The sequence below is a fragment of the Arvicola amphibius genome, chromosome 12 (genome assembly GCF_903992535.2).
Source record: "Arvicola amphibius chromosome 12, mArvAmp1.2, whole genome shotgun sequence".
Lineage (NCBI taxonomy): Eukaryota > Metazoa > Chordata > Mammalia > Rodentia > Cricetidae > Arvicola > Arvicola amphibius.
The window spans coordinates 116,562,702-116,580,410 of record NC_052058.2 but is presented as its reverse complement, the minus strand read 5'-3'; the positions used below and the strand labels follow the sequence as shown (position 1 = coordinate 116,580,410).

The window sequence follows — 17,709 nt, the reverse complement described above, 5'->3', positions numbered from 1 at the left end:
TGCTTGATCTAACCAAACCTTTTACTTTCTATGTGCACGAGAGAGGAGGGGTCGCTGGGGGAGTCCTTATTCAGACTTTGGGAGATTGGAAGAGGCCAGTAGCTTACCTATCCAAAAAATTAAACCCTGTTGCAAGCAGATTGCCTTCCTGCCTGAAAGCTATTGCTGCCATAGCCCTGCTTATCAAAGATGCTGATAAGCTCACTTTAGGACAAAATACAACTATAGTGGCACCCCACACTCTAGAAAGCATTATCCAATAGCCCTCTATGATGGATGACCAAAGCTCATATGACACATTATCAAAGCCTTTTGTTGACTGAACGAGTGACCTTTGCTCCCTCTGCTGTCCTCAATCCCACCACTCTACTGCCTGAGACTGATGACTCCTCACCTACACATCACTGTACTGATATTCTGACAGAAGAAGCTGGTACTGAAAATGATCTGAAGGATCAGCCTTGGCCTGAGAGTCCAAGCTGGTATGCGGGTGGCAGCAATTTCATGGTTGAAGGTAAGTGGAAGGCGGGAGGGGGGCATTAGTGATGGAAAGGAAGCAAGTGATCTGGGCCAGTAGCCTCCCTAAAGGGATGTCGGCCCAAAAAGCAGAACTTGTGACTTAACCTCATATGAGGGACATTCTTCATGCTGAATCGAACGAACCCCAACATGACAAAATCCTGCTGGCTTTGCTTAGCATCAGGACCTCCTTACTATGAAGGAATTGTAGTATCTAGGTGAAGGTTTAAGTCACAAACAATCCCACACCAGTTTGGAATTATGATTAATAGAATGGTTATTTATTTAAAGGGAATAAAACTTAAAGATCACTATCCCAGACAACAGCCCTCTGCTTGAGCAGGAAAGGAGTCTAGTAGCCCAAATCAGAGCCGGAAGTAAGAGAGCACAAGGAGGGCTGCTGCTGTTTTTTAAGGAGAGGGAGACCATGCCCCAGTGGGCTGGTATCTTAGTGGCTATTGGCTGGAGAAGCGGAAGGAGCTCCCATAGCACCTCCCCTTTTTGTTTAAGTAAGAGAGTTCTAAACCTACTACGAAGTTATATACAGTAAGAACAAATATCCTATTTTAACTAGCTTAAGTCTTGTATAATAAATAACTTGACCAAGCCATGAGAGGAAAGTAACTACATTTATATAGTATTCAACCCCATCAAAGATCTGAGAAGGCAAATAATGCTATCTGAGTAATTAGGAAGTGCAATCAAACAACTTCCAAAACATACAACAAATCACAGAGACAACTGGCTACCTGGGCAATCACCCAAAGTCACATTTGCAGCATGAAACAATCAACTTTGACTAAAGCCTAATATAACTGACACACCATTTTCAAAGGCAAGAAACTTTTCAAAACTATCTTACCCTGTCTTGGCAGGATATGACAGTCCTGTTTTATCCATTTACGGACACTCTGTATCTCTGTCAGTGGTTGAGGTATGAGCATTTCTTTGCCCAAAGGCCAGTTCTGCCAAGAAGAAAGGCCCCAGGTGAACTGTCTTTGGAGCTCAACATTCTCTTGGGAATGGATTGGTGTTGCCAGGAGCGATTGTGTCTCACTACCATGGAACTATGAGTTAGATTAAATGCCAGTTTCTACAGATCTTTGAAGAGGTTGGAGATTATCTATCTATACTGAATATAATCTCTATGTATCTAAAGAACCTGATTAGTCTAATTATAAATATGACAAACAGATGACTATTGATCTATATAATTCTCAATACCTGATGGAGGACTCTCATTGGTTAATAAAGAAATTGCCTTGGGTTTTTGATAGGGCAGGATTTAGATAGATGGAGTAGACAGAACAGAATGCTGGGAAGTTAGTCAATTGCCCTGCCTCTCCTCTCTGGGACAGTTGCCATGAAGCCAGCCACCAGGTCAGACATGCTGAAACTTTCCTGGTAAGATGCCACTTCGTGGTGCTACACAGATTATTAGAAATGGGTTAATCAAGATGTGAGAATTAGACAATAAGAGGCTGGAACTAATGGGCCAGGCAGTATTTAAGTGAATACAGTTTTTGTGTTGTTATTTCGGGGCATAAGCTAGCCAGGCAGCTGGGAGCCGGGCTGCGGGCCGCTTCCCGTAGCCCCTCACTACAAATACCTATCTAACTTAAAGACTAAGAAAATAAACAACTATGCAATAAATGAGCACAATGACCTTCAAATGTAAACAATGTACAAGTATACATTGCAATATGGTGTATATATATATATATATATATATGTATATATATATATGTATATATATAAACAATATATAAGTATCTTAATCAGGTAGAAATGTATATTGCAATATGGTGTATATATATATACATTATATATGTATATATATATCAATAGAATATATATACATATATATATATCAATACAAAAAAATGTTTTAAATAGAGGTAGAAGCATGCATGCATACAATAGTCAATATAATTTAACTTTGTATCAATATACAAGAATCGATACCAATATAATTGTCTAAAAACAATAACTCACAAGTACCAACCTATTATCCCATCATCTAGGGCTTTTAACAACACCACCAGTCTGGAGGCTTGTGTTTGGGGGACTAATCATAGGCTGACTTTTACTGAGGTTACAGGTGTAGGGACATGTCTGGGAAGTCCACTGGCTGCCTACAAACATTTATGTAATGAGACTCCTAAGACTCCTGACACCAGGTACTTGGTTCCCAGTTTAGATAAATGGTGGGCTTATTAGTATAGGCCTGACACCTTGCTGTCAACATCAGTTTTAATGACACCAAAGATTACTGTGTGCTTGTACAACTGGTACCTAGGGTCTTTTATCAACCAGCTAACACACTTGAAGATGAGTTTGACAAGCACCCAACTTGCTTTTTGCTGAGAACCTATTTCTCTAATACTAGCAGTAATCCTAGGCCTTGGAGTAGCTGCTGGTGTTGGGACAAGTACTGCTGCCTTAATATAGGCCCTTCAGTACTTTAATGAGTTAAGAATAGTCATGGATAAAGATTTGAGGGCTCTAGAACAATCTATTTCCAAACTCGAAAAGTCATTGACTTCCCTCTCAGAGGTGGTTTTAAAGAATAGAAGGGGATTAGATTTGTTATTCTTAAAAGACAGAAGATTATGCACTACTCTCAGAGAAGAATGTTATTTCTTTGTGGACCATTCAGGAGTAATTAAAGACTCCATGAGTAAACTTAGAAAAAGGTTAGACAAAAGACAAAGAGATAGAGAAGCACATCAGTGATGGTTTGAGAGCTGGTTTACTAGATCTCCTTGGATGACTACTCTGATATCTTCACTTATGGGACCATTCCTAATTTTGCTTCTGCTACTGATTATAGGTCCATGTATATTAAATAAACTAATTACCTTCATTAGAGAAAGATTAAGTGCTGTTCAGATTTTGATGTTACACCACCGATACAGCACTTTACAAGGTCAACAAGATACTGAAATCTATTATTAGAACCAGGTACTGGAAGAAGTGGGGAGATGAAAGACCCAGATAAATCCAGACCCCTCTAGCAGGAAAAATAGAGCCAAAAATTTAGCAGGAAGAGAAGAGCCAAAATCTAGGTTAACCAGCTCAGTGACTCTGTTCCAGGAATTAGCTGACTATAAAGTTAGATTATAATCTTGAGATTAACCTGGAAAATGGGGAATTACCCCCTTGTGATTATCACTGGTATTTTCAGAATTTTTCAATGATCACTAGTATTTTCGGAATCTTCCAATGATGCCCTCCATATCCCCTTTGCAGTTGTGGTTTCTTCCCTTAAATACCCTTCTCCCAGCTACTTGGGGTCTAACTCCTCCCCTGCATGGGATTTGAGTCTCGGCCCCAGCACTGGTGTAGCAAGGATGGTCTCTCGTGTGTTCTTAGGGGGGCCATGCTATCCTGAGACTTGAGTGAGAGTCTTCTCACACCCAGGGTCTTTCATTGCCTTTGCATTTCAGTGAATTGGTCTCCCTGGTGATCTTTGGGGTTGCCACAGACTGGGCATAACACCTCATCAGGCTTCTTCCCAAATACAGGCCTGCTGTCTGACTCATCACCCATTGTCTGAATCCCTTTTCATGCTGTAATGGTATAGATAAAATGATGCAGGTCCCGGGGGGGGGCAGCAATGGGCAGGCAGGTGGAGGTGGTGGGAGAGACAGAGATAGATAGGCACGCCATGCAGAGTGAGTTTGGATATAGTTTATTCAGTAAAAGGGAAGGGAGAAACACACACACATACACACACACACACATGCACACACACACACACACACACACACAGAGAGAGAGAGAGAGAGAGGAGAGGACGAGAGAGAGAGAAGAGAGAAGAGAGAGAGAGAGGAGAGAGAGAGAAACAGAGAGAAACAGAAAACAGAACAGAAGAGAGAAACAGGGAGAGAGAGAGAGAGAAGAAACACACAGAGAGAAACAGAGGGAAAAAGAAACAGGGAAAAAGAAACAGAGAAAGGAAGAGATAAAGATGATTGGGAAGAGGATAAGAGGCCTCAGCTTCTTCTTCTGAAGAGAGATGGGGGGGCAGAGAGAGCACAGGCTGGAAGCAAAAGGAAGATCCACTTGCCTTGGTGGAAGAGGGGGAGTAGGTGGGGTTTGTCTCTTAAAGGGACAGGACAGACCATTGTAACATACCTTTCATTTACTAGGAGTACTTAAGTCCAAAGCACACTATTTCTCTCTCTCTCTCTCTCTCTCTCTCTCTCTCTCTCTCTCTCTCTCTCTCTCCCTTCCCCCCCCTCTCTCCAGTTCTCCAATTCTCCTTTTCTCTCTCACTCATTTTATCAACAGAGTTGAAAGACTCCTGGAGTTGGGAGTTATCACTCACTCAAGTCTCGGGATAACATGACCCCTGAGTACTCATGAGAGACTGTCCTTGTTGTAATCATATAAGGCTTATGACAGGAACCAGTGCTCTGGGGCCAAGACTCATATCCAGCACAGGGGTAGAGGAGTTCGACCCTGAGTAGCTGGGAGAAGGGGTATTTAAGGGAAGAAAACCACAACCCAAAAGGGGTACGGAGGGCATCATTGGAAGATTCTGAAAATACCAGTGATAATCCCAAGGGGGTAACTCCCTGTTTCTCTTTTCTCTTTTTTTTTTTTTTTTCCGAGACAGGGTTTCCCTGTAGTTTCTAGAGCCTGTCCTGGAACTAGCTCTTGTAGACCAGGCTGGCCTCGAACTCAGAGATCCGCCTGCCTCTGCCTCCCGAGGGCTGGGATTAAAGGAGTGCGTTACTACCGCCCGGCTTCCCTGTTTCTCAAGATTGTTCTCAAGATTATAATCTAACTTTGTAGTCAGCCAGTTCCTGGAACAAAGTCATTGAACGAGCTAACCTAGATTTTTGGCTCTACTATTCTTGCTAGGGGTTCTGGATTTATGCTGGTCTTTCAGAGTTAGTGGCCATGGATGTTTGTTAAAGCAATTGATTTTGTCATATGTCTTCCAAGATTCCAAAGAATGAAACCCATATTACAACATAACATTCTTAGGTTTATGATCCTTCTTGGTTACTTCTCTAATCCCACATATGGGGAAAAATAAGAAACAATACCTCCTTGGAGGGTGTATGCCTTTTCCACATCTTTTTGTTCTTAAGTTTGAATCTTTGCTTTTATGGTTGCATGAGAAAATACATCCTCTTCTACAGATGAGTAACAGCAGAGCCAGCTGAGATGGACCATCGTGTTCTGGCTGCCTGGGCAAATGTGTGCATGACCATGTCTGCTGTTCAGACATGACACTCATCATGGTGTGCACAGAATAATTCACACAGTAAAAAGCAAGAAAGTATGGAACCCTGTACTTGATTAATTAACAAAGAAAATCTCTGTAACAAATTTAAATCTCTTCAGCTCTCCTCCTTATGTCTCACAGAAAGAGCACACTGTCAGAGAGATATACATTACATTTTATTTTGACACTGTTTTACTTTTATTCAGAACTTTGTAAATATGCCAGCTAATCAGCCTGTATTCCTCAGACATCAAAGCCTGAGACTTTCCTCTCCTATCAGATAGTCCCATCCTAACTCTGGAATCTGTATACCAATGCATTTGAAAGCTCAACAACACATTAGGGAGGATTTGAGTCTGTGTTTGACTCCTTCTGCCTCTCGAGACTGATCATAAACTATGACACTGTATCTGTGGAAAGTTAATAGATGCAAATTCACATTTTGTGTGGTGTGCCATAGCTTATTTTTGATGCCAAAATTGCTTTTCCCTAAGCAATGTGATTTCAGTAAGATATAAAAAGCAAGCACAGACTTTCATTTGGAATTTCAATGGACATAACAATGTGTGATAAACTGTGAAACCACACCAGCAATCTTCAATGAATGCACTTCTAGTGTTTTGAAAAAAAAAGCATTAGAAAAAAAAAAAAGAAAGAAAAAAAAAAACAGAAAGCAAGTGCTATATCAGTGACAGCCAAAAGCCCTCGATTTAGTTGATTTTCAAGCTGAGTTTTAAAAAATGTTAGGTAACCAAACACTGCCTTACAAGAGCATTTTTTTCTTTCTGAAATGGTTGTCAGATACTGAATTCCCAGAGCTTTTCGCAGCTCAGTTTATGAGGGCAAGTACTCAGTACCCAAATGGTTAATTGTGCCCATATTATTCACCAAATAGAATTAGGCTCTCATACACAAACAAGAAAACACCACAGACAGAGTGTCCTCTCCACTTTCTCCTTCCCTGGGAATGGCAGCATTGTGATTTTAATAAGTGGGAATTAGAATAATACTTCATTTCCTTCATTGCCATCAACACAAAGGTTTTCTTTTCCAAAGGTCACAGCTAAAAGAAACAATTTTGGCTCCATCTCTAGCACCAAGGGATACACTTGAGTGGCTTTTAACAGAGCAACTTGGCTAGGCCCAGAATGCATGAGTGTCCTAGCTTATTAAGTTTTCAGACCCACCCAGCCATGAAGGAAATGCTGAGCTGCTTTGTTATTATATTAAAAAGACACCCAAGGTTTGTTTCTTTGAACTTTTATCCTTTCTATACTTGATAATTACATCTGTAAATTATTCGGTTGCTTAAATGAGCAAAAGTCAATATAAGCACAAACTTCATGCCTTATTGTTATTTGAATTTTAAGACTGAATAAAAAACTTATATAATTGGATTGATCTTTATCTTTACTGTGAGCAGCTCCTCTGTTTAGAGACACAGAAATGGAGACTTAGAGATAGAAAATGATCTGGTCATTGTCAAGTGGCAAAGACTCTGCAGGTTTTCCAAGACCTACCCTGACCCACATGTCCTTAATTTCCCTGTGCCTCTGTTTTGAAGCTGTGGATCCTGAGAGCTATCTCTGCCCCTCCCTCTTAAAAAAGGCATCTCTTTCTCCCTTTGTTATAGGAGGTCATGAACTTCCCTTGCTTCACTTCTCTAGAATGCATTGTTACCTTCCCACAATATTCAATATATGTCATATCAAATTAAATAAGGACATTTCCTTAGGAAAAATATTTTAAATCAAGTTCTTGTCTATTTTGTACCACGATTATATTACCAAAGTTACCGCCAAACAAAACAAAATCCAGCCATATTAAGGATTCTACAAGTTCTACAATCTCAGTTGACTGATGAGAGAGCACCTGTTTGTTTTGCTTGCTTGGTGTGTGTGTGGGGGGGGGGTTTAAAATGGACTTCACCATATAGTCCAGGTTGACCTCTAAACCACAGAGTTCTGCCTGCCTCTGCCTTCCATGTGAAGGATTAAAGTCATGCACTATCACTTCCAGTTTTCTTAAACAGGAGTATAAAGAATTCGAGTGCTGCAGATACACAGTTGAATCATCTTGAGCTGTCTCAGCTCTTTTAATTGTGGCATTCATTGTCCACCTCTGTTTCTGATCTAACACTTTGTGACAACCAGGTAAAACCAGGCCACTGGCTTATTCTAGCAGAAATCTAAGCATACCAGCAGATAGCTTTGAAATCTACTGTTGAAATTGTCCTAATCTGCTGTATTCTGCCTGCCTAATGTCCTAGCAATGCAATGTATTTGAAACTACCTTGTTGATTCCTTTTTCATTCGTAAATATGAAACTTCATATAACCTATTTCTCAAGGAAGCTTGTTGTTTCAGGAAACTTGGACCCTATGTTCCCAGGCTCGTGTTACTCAAATTTATTCAAGAATAAACTATGTCTTTCTCTCTTATAGGAAAGGGAGTCTTTTTGAATAGGCAATACACAATAAGGAGACAGAAGACAGGCTGAAGATACATAAAAGACAGACATAGATGCACATATTAAAAAGCAGAACACTAATCTCTACAGCCAAAAATGGTAAGACAATGACATCTTAAGAAGATATTAATTTTAGAAGACCTTTATACTTCCTTCAAAAGTATTTAATCCTCTGTTCATGAAGGAAAGAAAGTATAGGATTGTTGTTACAGACATGGGTCTACAAATAATCATCACCCCCTCACAAACACATAGCTTTTTGAGTCACATTTCAGGCTGGTGGCGTGGAACTCACAGTGATCATGTGCCTAAGCTAATGATGGGATTTCAGGCTTAATTACGCCACAATAGCTATCTGCTTTTATTTCTAAAGAGATTTTAAATATGACTTTACTATTATATAGTCCTCTTCACTATACTTCTTCTTCTGTCAGTGCCTTCCATGCTCTAAGAATTTCTATCTGCAATGAAATCTGAAGGTACAAACTCTCCTCTGTCTATGTTAACAATGTATCCACCCCTGGCATTTGATCTGGATTTGCATGTCTCCATTATGATGCTGACTGTGACATAGTGTTCATTCTCTGTGGCTGTTGTAACACATTACCAGAAATCTGGTTGCTTAAACAACACAGATTTATTATTTCCCAGTTCTGAAGGTCAGAAGTGTGGCATGGGACTCAGTGACCTGTAACAAAACTGTCAGCAGGACTGGGTTTCTTTCTGAGTCCCTGGAGTGAAATGAACTCCTTTCTTACCTGTCTCAGAACTTAATGCCTGTCTCCATCTATTGGTTTATGAGACCCCTTTCCTCTTCAAACTTGCAGAAGCAACTTAAGACCCCACTTTGACTCTGACCTCTTTCTTCAGTTTTGTTTAGTTATTTTTACTTAGTTTTTGCAATTTTTGTCCCATATGTTTATCGAGTTTTGCATGTCTGTGGAGAGTCAAACCCTGCTTGGCTTTGAGATGTTTCCATCTTAGCATTATCTTTTCAAGATTCCACTTAAAAGTACAGGGAATGGGGTAAATTTCATACTTATATAAATCCATTGTGTTCTCTAATATAGAAAGAAAGTGTGGAGGTCTCTCTCTCTCTCAACCTCTTCTTGCCCAGGTGGGTTCTGATTCTCGTCCTGCTGTCTCTTCTCCTAAGTCAGCACATGCAATAAATAAAGCTGGAGAAAAGTCCCAGAGGCCAGAGGGCTCTGTGTGCACCTTTGTCTGAAGTTCTAGCACTTCACAGTTATGTGCTCCAGTAGCTGTCTGCCACTTTTACAGAAGGGCTTTGTATTTTGTCTGATTTTTATTAATGATTCTGGTATGCATTCATTTAAGAATGAATATTGGAGTTTGCTTTCAATCAAATTATAAATAGTCTCTATTGATGTATAATATGTTTTTGTTTTCACTTTTGAATCAAGATTTCTTGTTAGAATATATTTTATTTCCATGGTAGATTTTTTTAGCTAGTACTTATTTTCATAAATTTTAACTTTTATAATGTCACCTCTGATATTATTACTTAACAACTTAGATTGAAAACTTAAATTTCTTCTCTTGAATGTGGAAGGGGGAGGACAAGAATAGCCAATATCTTTAAGGCCCACACAGCAAGAGCCAACCAGTCCCTAGTTTTGAACATTTTTTAATATCCTCCTTTGTTCCATTGGGCTGAGTCATCAGTGGGGTTAACCTTCTAATGAAGTCCAGCCCTCATAATCAACCATCTATAAACCCTGAACACTGATCATCTAAGGACCCCACAAAATTTATGCAACAGGTAAGATCCTGAGTGCAGATCAGTGTAAATGACTGGGTTTTCTCTTAATTAATGTCTGATCATGAACATGAAGAAGCAGGCATGGGTTACTTGTTCTAGAAGGGGCATCCTAATAGAAGAAAAAAATATATTTGAAAAACATTTGCTCCATGCCATCAAATGGCACTGACGAGTGACAGCCCACCTCTCAGCACTCCCCACACTTCAGAGGCCAAATCTGGACTTCAAGCCCCAGCAGACTGTGAGGAGGCACTCAGAACACCAACCTGGATGTTGTTAGACATAGCTGAATGGTAATCAGAACACTTATGACCACTGAGAGACACAGAAGGCATGCAATCGTGAGAAGCACTACTGAAGGTCCCCTCAGGAGCCAGGAATTATTTCACTTCTTCCCTCTGGACACTAATGAGATCAACTTCTCATGAAATCATATCAGAGGAGTGCAGTGATGGCAAGATTCTCAGTAATGCTGCTTGGTGTGATGGAGGACATTGTCCCCAGTCTCACATTGTCAGTGGTGAACTGTGGATATAAGGAGCAAAGATGATTTATCTGCTTCAGTGGAGGATTCATGGTAGGCCACGTGGGGCAATGTCTATACCTGCTTCACGAAATTGTATTGCAAACCAGCCATTCAACAAATTGTGCTGGTGAGCTAACAACCAAAGGGCAGTAAAGATGAATCTTGCATAAGCCTCAAACTTTCTATTTAGAATGGATACTAAATTTAAAATAAAAGATATCCTGTGAAAACTTTGGAAAAAGTAGAAACTTCTACAGTTCAATCCCTCAGTTCTTTTAGTAACACAAGTACTATAATACATGTTTCAAAGAAATATATTAGGTGATTTTAATTAAAACTTTTTAAGATTTACATATTTATCCTGGATGGAATAAGCAGATGTCATTGGTGGACTATAGGGCAGGAAGGTGGGAGAAGCTCAGATAGGGAAGGAAGATCGGGTTGAGGGAGGGAATGAAGGGAGAGATAACAAGAATTCAAAGGAATTTGAGGGGCAGTAGGGAAACCTAGTGTAGTACAACATCCTAGTGAAGTCTCCAAATAATAAAGAAATGGTGCCCCAACCTGGTCATCTCTTGTCACCAAACAAAATTTCCAGTAGCAGAATCGGGTTACATCCAATTTGCTGTTGACCAAAGGGGGTCCCATGGAGATTCTGACCAGCCCAGACTCTTGCCTAGACAATAGGTTGCTCCTATAAACAACTCATTGAACATAAAGAGCCTACAGAAGATGTTTAACCTGCTCCCCTATTCTAGCATCTTTGGTTCACAAAATGTACTCTGCATGCTACCAAAAGAGAAATGTAGGCCACCAATTAGCTGAAACCCTTTTGTCTACAAACTGTCTTTCCTGAAAAATATGCTGGGGCAATGGTGGTGCAAAGCTTCTGGAAGTAACCAACTAAAGTCTGAATACCCACTCCACAAGATGGAACCCATACCTAACACTACCAGGGTGACCAAGAATCATAGCCTTGATATACCTCTGTCTTTGAACCTAGGGTAAACCCAAATGCTATTGATCTAAACAAAGAGAACAAGTAACAATAAAATGACCCCTAATGATGCCTTGTTCTGTCATCATCAGAGAGAATCATTCCTGCAACACATGGGAACAAATACAGAGACCGAGAATCAGGCATGCAGAGGAGAGAGAGAGAGACGAGAGAGAGAGAGAGAGAGGAGAGAGAGGGAGAGAGAGAGAGAGAGAGAGAGAGACACTTTGGACATGAGCAGCATCTCAATGGAGATGTCTCCATCTATACTCTCCCTTCCAAGCTCAGAGAACCCCTAAGGAGAGGAGGCTAAAGAATTATGGGAGCCATAGGGGCTGGAGGACACCAGGAGTACAAGACCCTCTGAATTTATTAAGCAAAGCTCACATGAGCTCACAGAGACAAAAGCAGCAAGCATAGGACCTACATGATTCCAAGTCTTCTGCATATATATTATCATTCCCGGTTCAGTACTTTTATGGGATTCTGCTTTCCTTGTGCAGCTCTGATGGGATGGTTTTATATAGGGAACCAGCCTTGACAAAAATAGCTCTTGCCAGAGGAATGGAGATTTAGAAATATAGTAAAGATATGAAGATACAAAAAAAAATAAGAAGATGGAGAAACATATAGGATAATATTGGGATGGAGTTCTAGTGAGTACTGAAAGTCACCCACATTTAATTTCCAATTGTTTGAAATACCCCTGATCCCAAAAGGTAGGAATAAGACAAAAAACTACATAAACATGATACAAGGAAATGAACATACCAACTTAAGTTCACACACTACATTTATAGCTAACCATTCTGTTGCTAGAACAAAACAATCATGCTCATACCCTAGACCCAAACATTCTATAAGGAAACCACTCCCTGGGTGGAATCCAAAGTTATCTCCTTAGGGTAACTGGAACTTAATTGGATCCTTATACTTTTGTTTGAGGTAGGAACATATGTACTTCTCTTTTCCTAAAGTACAAGGTCTAACTATTAGCCACACCTGTTGACAATATTTTGAGAACAGAACTCTCTGGTATACATCTAGCTGGAAACTTTGTTTGAGGTAGAAGCACAATAACATTGAAGGGACTAGAGGTAAGTTTCAACTTTCTGAAGTCAATGTGAAAATAGGCTTATATTTTTGGGCCTCCACAGTTTTATATTTTATATTTAAAATAAAAATTAAAATATTTACATTTAAAATTTAATACTTTTTGTCTTATCTTTTAATATTTAAAATAAAAATATAAACCAAACCCCTTTTTTAAAAAAATAGGTTGTATAAGGAATGAGAAGAAAGTCAGCAAGCAACTCCACATGTCTTTTGCATCAATTCTGGACTTGAGGTTCCAAGTCCTGCAGAGTATGCAGGGGGCTTTCCAGGAGGGAAGTTCTGAAAGGAGAGCATAGATGCTGTTATTTTGTTCTTCATTCTATATTTATTTTTCTGAGAAACTACGAATAGTTCACAGTATGTGTGTGTTATTTATTTCAACTCATTCTGTATCTACAATTATCTCTAAATAAAAGACATTATACAATAAATTTCAATAGAAGTATAAACAATGGACCGATGACAAAGAAAAGAAGAGTATTTCTCCTCTGCTGACCCACAGAAATGGACAATATACTGAAGCATAAGTCATTTTGAAAGCCAAGGTAACTGATCTTCAGTCTTCTGGCTAGCGCAAGCCTAGCATCTTTTCCTTATCAGATTAAGGTTTATGTGAACCTTGAAGATGCTGGGACAGTGGGGGTATAGAACTAGTGCAGGGAATTGGAGATTGTTCTGTTCACCTTATCTATCAAACTAACACCACTGTGTGTCCAGGAGAATATATCCACAAAGAGGCCAAGGTGAAAGAAGAAAACAGAGAGACAGGATGAGCATAAGGAGGAGAAGGAGGGGGAGCATGTGGAAGAGGAGAGGATGGGACAAATGAGAAACATGAGCTAAAGGAAGAGTTGATGGAGGAGGAGCTTGGGGAAGAAGATGGACATGAGGAAAAGGGGAGGAGTTAGAGAAGAGGAAGGAAGAGTTAGAAGGAGGAAAAGAAGTAAGAGAAGCACAGAGAAGAGGAAAAATATGAGATGAAAGAGATAGAGAGAGAAAGATGGAGGAGGGAGAGACATTGAAAAGCTTGTCGGGTTAGTTAACACAAATGATTGACACTGGGAAACTACACAGACACAGAATGTGAGGTCAGGGAGAGAATCAGTGAGCAGAAATAGCTGAAACAGTATATCATAAAACTGGATCATTAAAAAGAGAGCCGTTCCCTTATATATTTCTTTTTGCCAATGTTAGTGGAATCAAGCTATAAAAATCCAGTGCCAAATATCTGCTTATTTCTGGTCCCATTAATCACAGAGAAAGTCCTTTCACATCTCCTTCACCTTTCAGACGGTCTTCTCAGACCCGCTACCGCAGTGTCAATGAGTAACACATCACCATGACATGTGCTCCTGAGCAATTTTCCTGAAAGAGCTTTCAGGCTGTGTAGCCCAACTGTTCTGCCTCAGCCTGCAGAGTTCTGCAGTTACAGCAGGTGCTGCTGTTGGGTTCAGGCTGTGCAAGTACAGCAATGCATGTAATTGGGATGGCCCTTAACTGAATCATATCCCTCATGTCAACCCCAACTAGTGCTTAAGATCCTTCTAACTCTTCTCATGTTCTGAACGGTACATATTTCTTTTACATATGAAAAGGAGGCTTTCATTGAGTAAGGAATCATTCTTCAACATTGAATGATTACAAGTACAGAAAAAAAAAAACAGAAAACAAAAACCAAAGTCCAGTTGGAAAGGTCCTCCCAGCTCCCCCTAAGTACAGGAAGGTGAGCAACCAAACTGACAAGGCTCACAGTGAGCCCGTCCATGCTGTGGAGTTCATGCTCATTGCCTCCACACTGCTTTCCAAAGCGGTTGCACAAGTTTGCATTCCCACCAGCAATGGATGAGTGTACCCCTTACTCCACATCCTCTCCAGCAAAGGCTATCATTGGTGTTTTTGATTTTAGCCAATCTGACAGGTGTAAGATGGTATCTCAATGTTGTTTTGACTTGCATTTCCCTGATTGCTAAGGAGGTTGAGCATGCCCTTAAGTGTCTTTTGGCCATTCGAACTTCTTCTGTTGAGAATTCTCTGTTCAGTTCAGTGCCCCATTTTTTAATTGGGTTCATTAGCATTTTAAAGTCTAGTCTCTTGAGTTCCTTATATATTTTGGAGATCAGACCTTTGTCTGTTGTGGGATTGGTGAAGATCTTTTCCCAGTCAGTAGACTGCCTTTTTTGTCTGAGTGACAGTGTTCTTTGCTTTACAGAAGCTGTTCAGCTTCAGGAGTTCCCATTTATTCAATGTTGCCCTTAATGTCTGTGCTGCTGGGGCTATACGTAGGAAGTAGTCTCTTGTGCCCAAATGTTGTAGAGTACTTCCCACTTTCTCCTCCAACAGGTTCAGTGTGTTCAGATTGATATTGAGGTCTTTAATCCATTTGGACTTGAGTTTTGTGCATGGTGATAGACACGGATCTACTTTCATTCTTCTACAGGTTGACATCCAGTTATGCCAGCACCATTTGTTGAAGATGCTTTCTTTCTTCCATTGTGTGCTTTTAGCTCCTTTATCAAAAATCAGGTGTTCATAGGTTTGTGGGTTAAGATCCGGGTCTTCTATTCGATTCCATTGGTCGACTTCTCTATTTTTATGCCAATACCAAGCTGTTTTCAATAGTGTAGCTCTGTAATAGAATTTGATGGTAATTCCTCCAGAAGTTCCTTTATTGTATAAGATTGTTTTGGCTATCCTGGGTTTCTTGTTCTTCCATATAAAGTTGATTATTGTCCTCTCAAGATCTGTGAAGAATTTTGATGGGATCTTTAAGGGGATTGCTTTAAATCTGTAGATTGCCTTTGGTAGTATTGCCATTTTTACTATATTGATCCTTTCAATCCAAGAGCAAGGGAGATCCTTCCATTTTCTGGTATCCTCTTCAATTTCTTTCTTCAAATACTTAAAGTTCTTGTCAAATAGGTCTTTCACTTCCTTGGTTAGAGTTACCCCAAGATATTTTATGCTATTTTTGGCTATCATGAAAGGTGACTCTTCTCTGATTTCTTTCTCTGCTTCCTTATCCTTGGTATATAGGAGGGCGACTGATTTTTTGGAGTTGATCTTGTAACTGCCACGATACTAAAGGAGTTTATCAGCTATAGGAGTTCTTTGGTGGAGTTTTTCGGGTCGCTTTTGTACACTATCATATCATCTGCAAATAACGAAAGTTTAACTTCTTCCTTTCCAATTCGAATCCCCTTGATCCCGTTGTGTTGTTTTATTGCTATTGCTAGAACTTCAAGCACTATATTGAAGAGATAAGGAGAGAGTGGACAGCCTTGTCGTCTTCCTGAATTTAGTGGGATAGTCTTGAGTTTCTCTCCGTTTAATTTGATGTTAGCTGTCGGCTTGCTGTAAATAGCCTTTATTATATTTAGGAATGACCCCTGTATCTCTAATCTCTCCAAGACCTTTATCATAAATGGGTGCTGAATTTTGTCAAATGCTTTTTCTGCATCTAATGAGATGATCATATGGTTTTTATCCTTCAGTTTATTTATATGATGGATTACATTGATAGATTTTTGTATGTTGAACCAGCCCTGCATCTCTGGGAGGAAGCCTTCTTGATCATAGTGGATAATTTTTCTAATGTGTTCTTGGATTTGGTTTGCCAGTATGTTATTGAGAATTTTTCCATCAATGTTCATGAGTGAGATTGGCCTGTAATTCTCTTTCTTGGCTGAGTCTTTGTGTGGTTTAGGTATCAGGGTAATTGTAGCTTCATAAAAGGAATTTGGCAATGAATGTTCTGTTTCTATATTATAAAATACCTTAAGGAGTATAGGTATTAGGTCTTCTTGGAAGTTCTGGTAGAATTCTGCATTGAACCCATCTGGTCCTGGGCTCTTTTTGGTAGGGAGGTTTCTGATAACGTTTCCAATTCTTCGCGACTAATAGGACTATTTAGAGCATTTACCTGGTCCTGGTTTAACTTTGGTATATGGTTCTTATCTTAAAAAGTGTCCATTTCTTTTACATTTTCCAATTTTGTGGCATACAGGCTTTTGTAGTAAGATCTAATGATTCTCTGAATTTCCTCTGTGTCTGTGGTTATGTCCCCTTTTTCATTTCTGATCTTATTAATTTGTGTGTTCTCTCTCTGCCGTTTGATTAGATTGGCTAGGGGTTTGTCAATCTTGTTGATTTTCTCCAAGAACCAGCTTTTTGTTTCATTGATTCTTTGGATTGTTTTCTGTGATTCTATTTTGTTGATTTCTGCCCTCAGTTTGATAATTTCCAGTCTTCTACTCCTCCTAGGTGAGTCTGCTTCTTTCTTTTCTAAAGCTTTCAGGTGTGCTGTTAAGTCTCCAATGTGTGCTTTCTCCGTTTTTTTTAAGTGAGCACTTAGTGCTATAAATTTTCCTCTTAGCACTGCTTTCATAGTGTCCCATAGGTTTGAGTATGTTGTGTCTTTATTTTCATTAAATTCAAGAAAGACTTTAATTTCTTTCTTTATTTCTTCCTTGACCCAGCTGTGGTTCAGTAGTTGACTGTTCAGTTTCCATGAGTTTGTAGGCTTTCTGGGGGTAGCACTGTTGTTGAATTCTAATTTTAATCCATGGTGATCTGATAAGATGCAGGTGGTTACTAAATTTTTTGTAACTGTGGAAGTTTGCTTTGTTACCGAGTATGTGATCAGTTTTCGAAAAGGTTTCATGAGCCGCAGAGAAGAAGGTAAATTCTTTCCTGTTTGGGTAGAATGTTCTATAGATGTCTGTTAAGTCCATTTGGTTCATTACCTCTATTAAGTTTCTTAATTCTATGCTAGGTTTCTGTCAAATTGACCTGTCCATTGGTGAAAGAGGAATGTTGAAGTCTCCCACTATCAGTGTGTTTGGTTTGATGGCTGTCTTGTGTTCTAGTAACGTTTCTTTTATATAAGTGGGTGCTTTTGTATTAGGGCATAGATATTCAGGACTGAGACTTCATTCTGATAGATTTTTCCTGTAACGAGTATAAAGTGTCCCTTTCCATCTCTTCTGATTGATTTTAGTTTGAAGTCAACTTTGTTAGAAATTAGTATGCCACACCGGCTTGTTTCTTAGGTCCATTTG

The 17,709-nt window shown here is 39.6% G+C and overlaps 1 protein-coding gene across 1 annotated transcript in view; it reads left to right on the top strand.

Annotated features, from left to right (window-relative positions):
• The first annotated feature begins 276 nt into the window (after positions 1–276).
• Positions 277–17,709, top strand: part of LOC119802912 — an 18,126-nt gene continuing 693 nt past the window's right edge. The window contains 1 exon segment of the mRNA XM_038314123.1: positions 277–514. Coding sequence (XP_038170051.1) covers positions 277–514 — 238 coding nt within the window.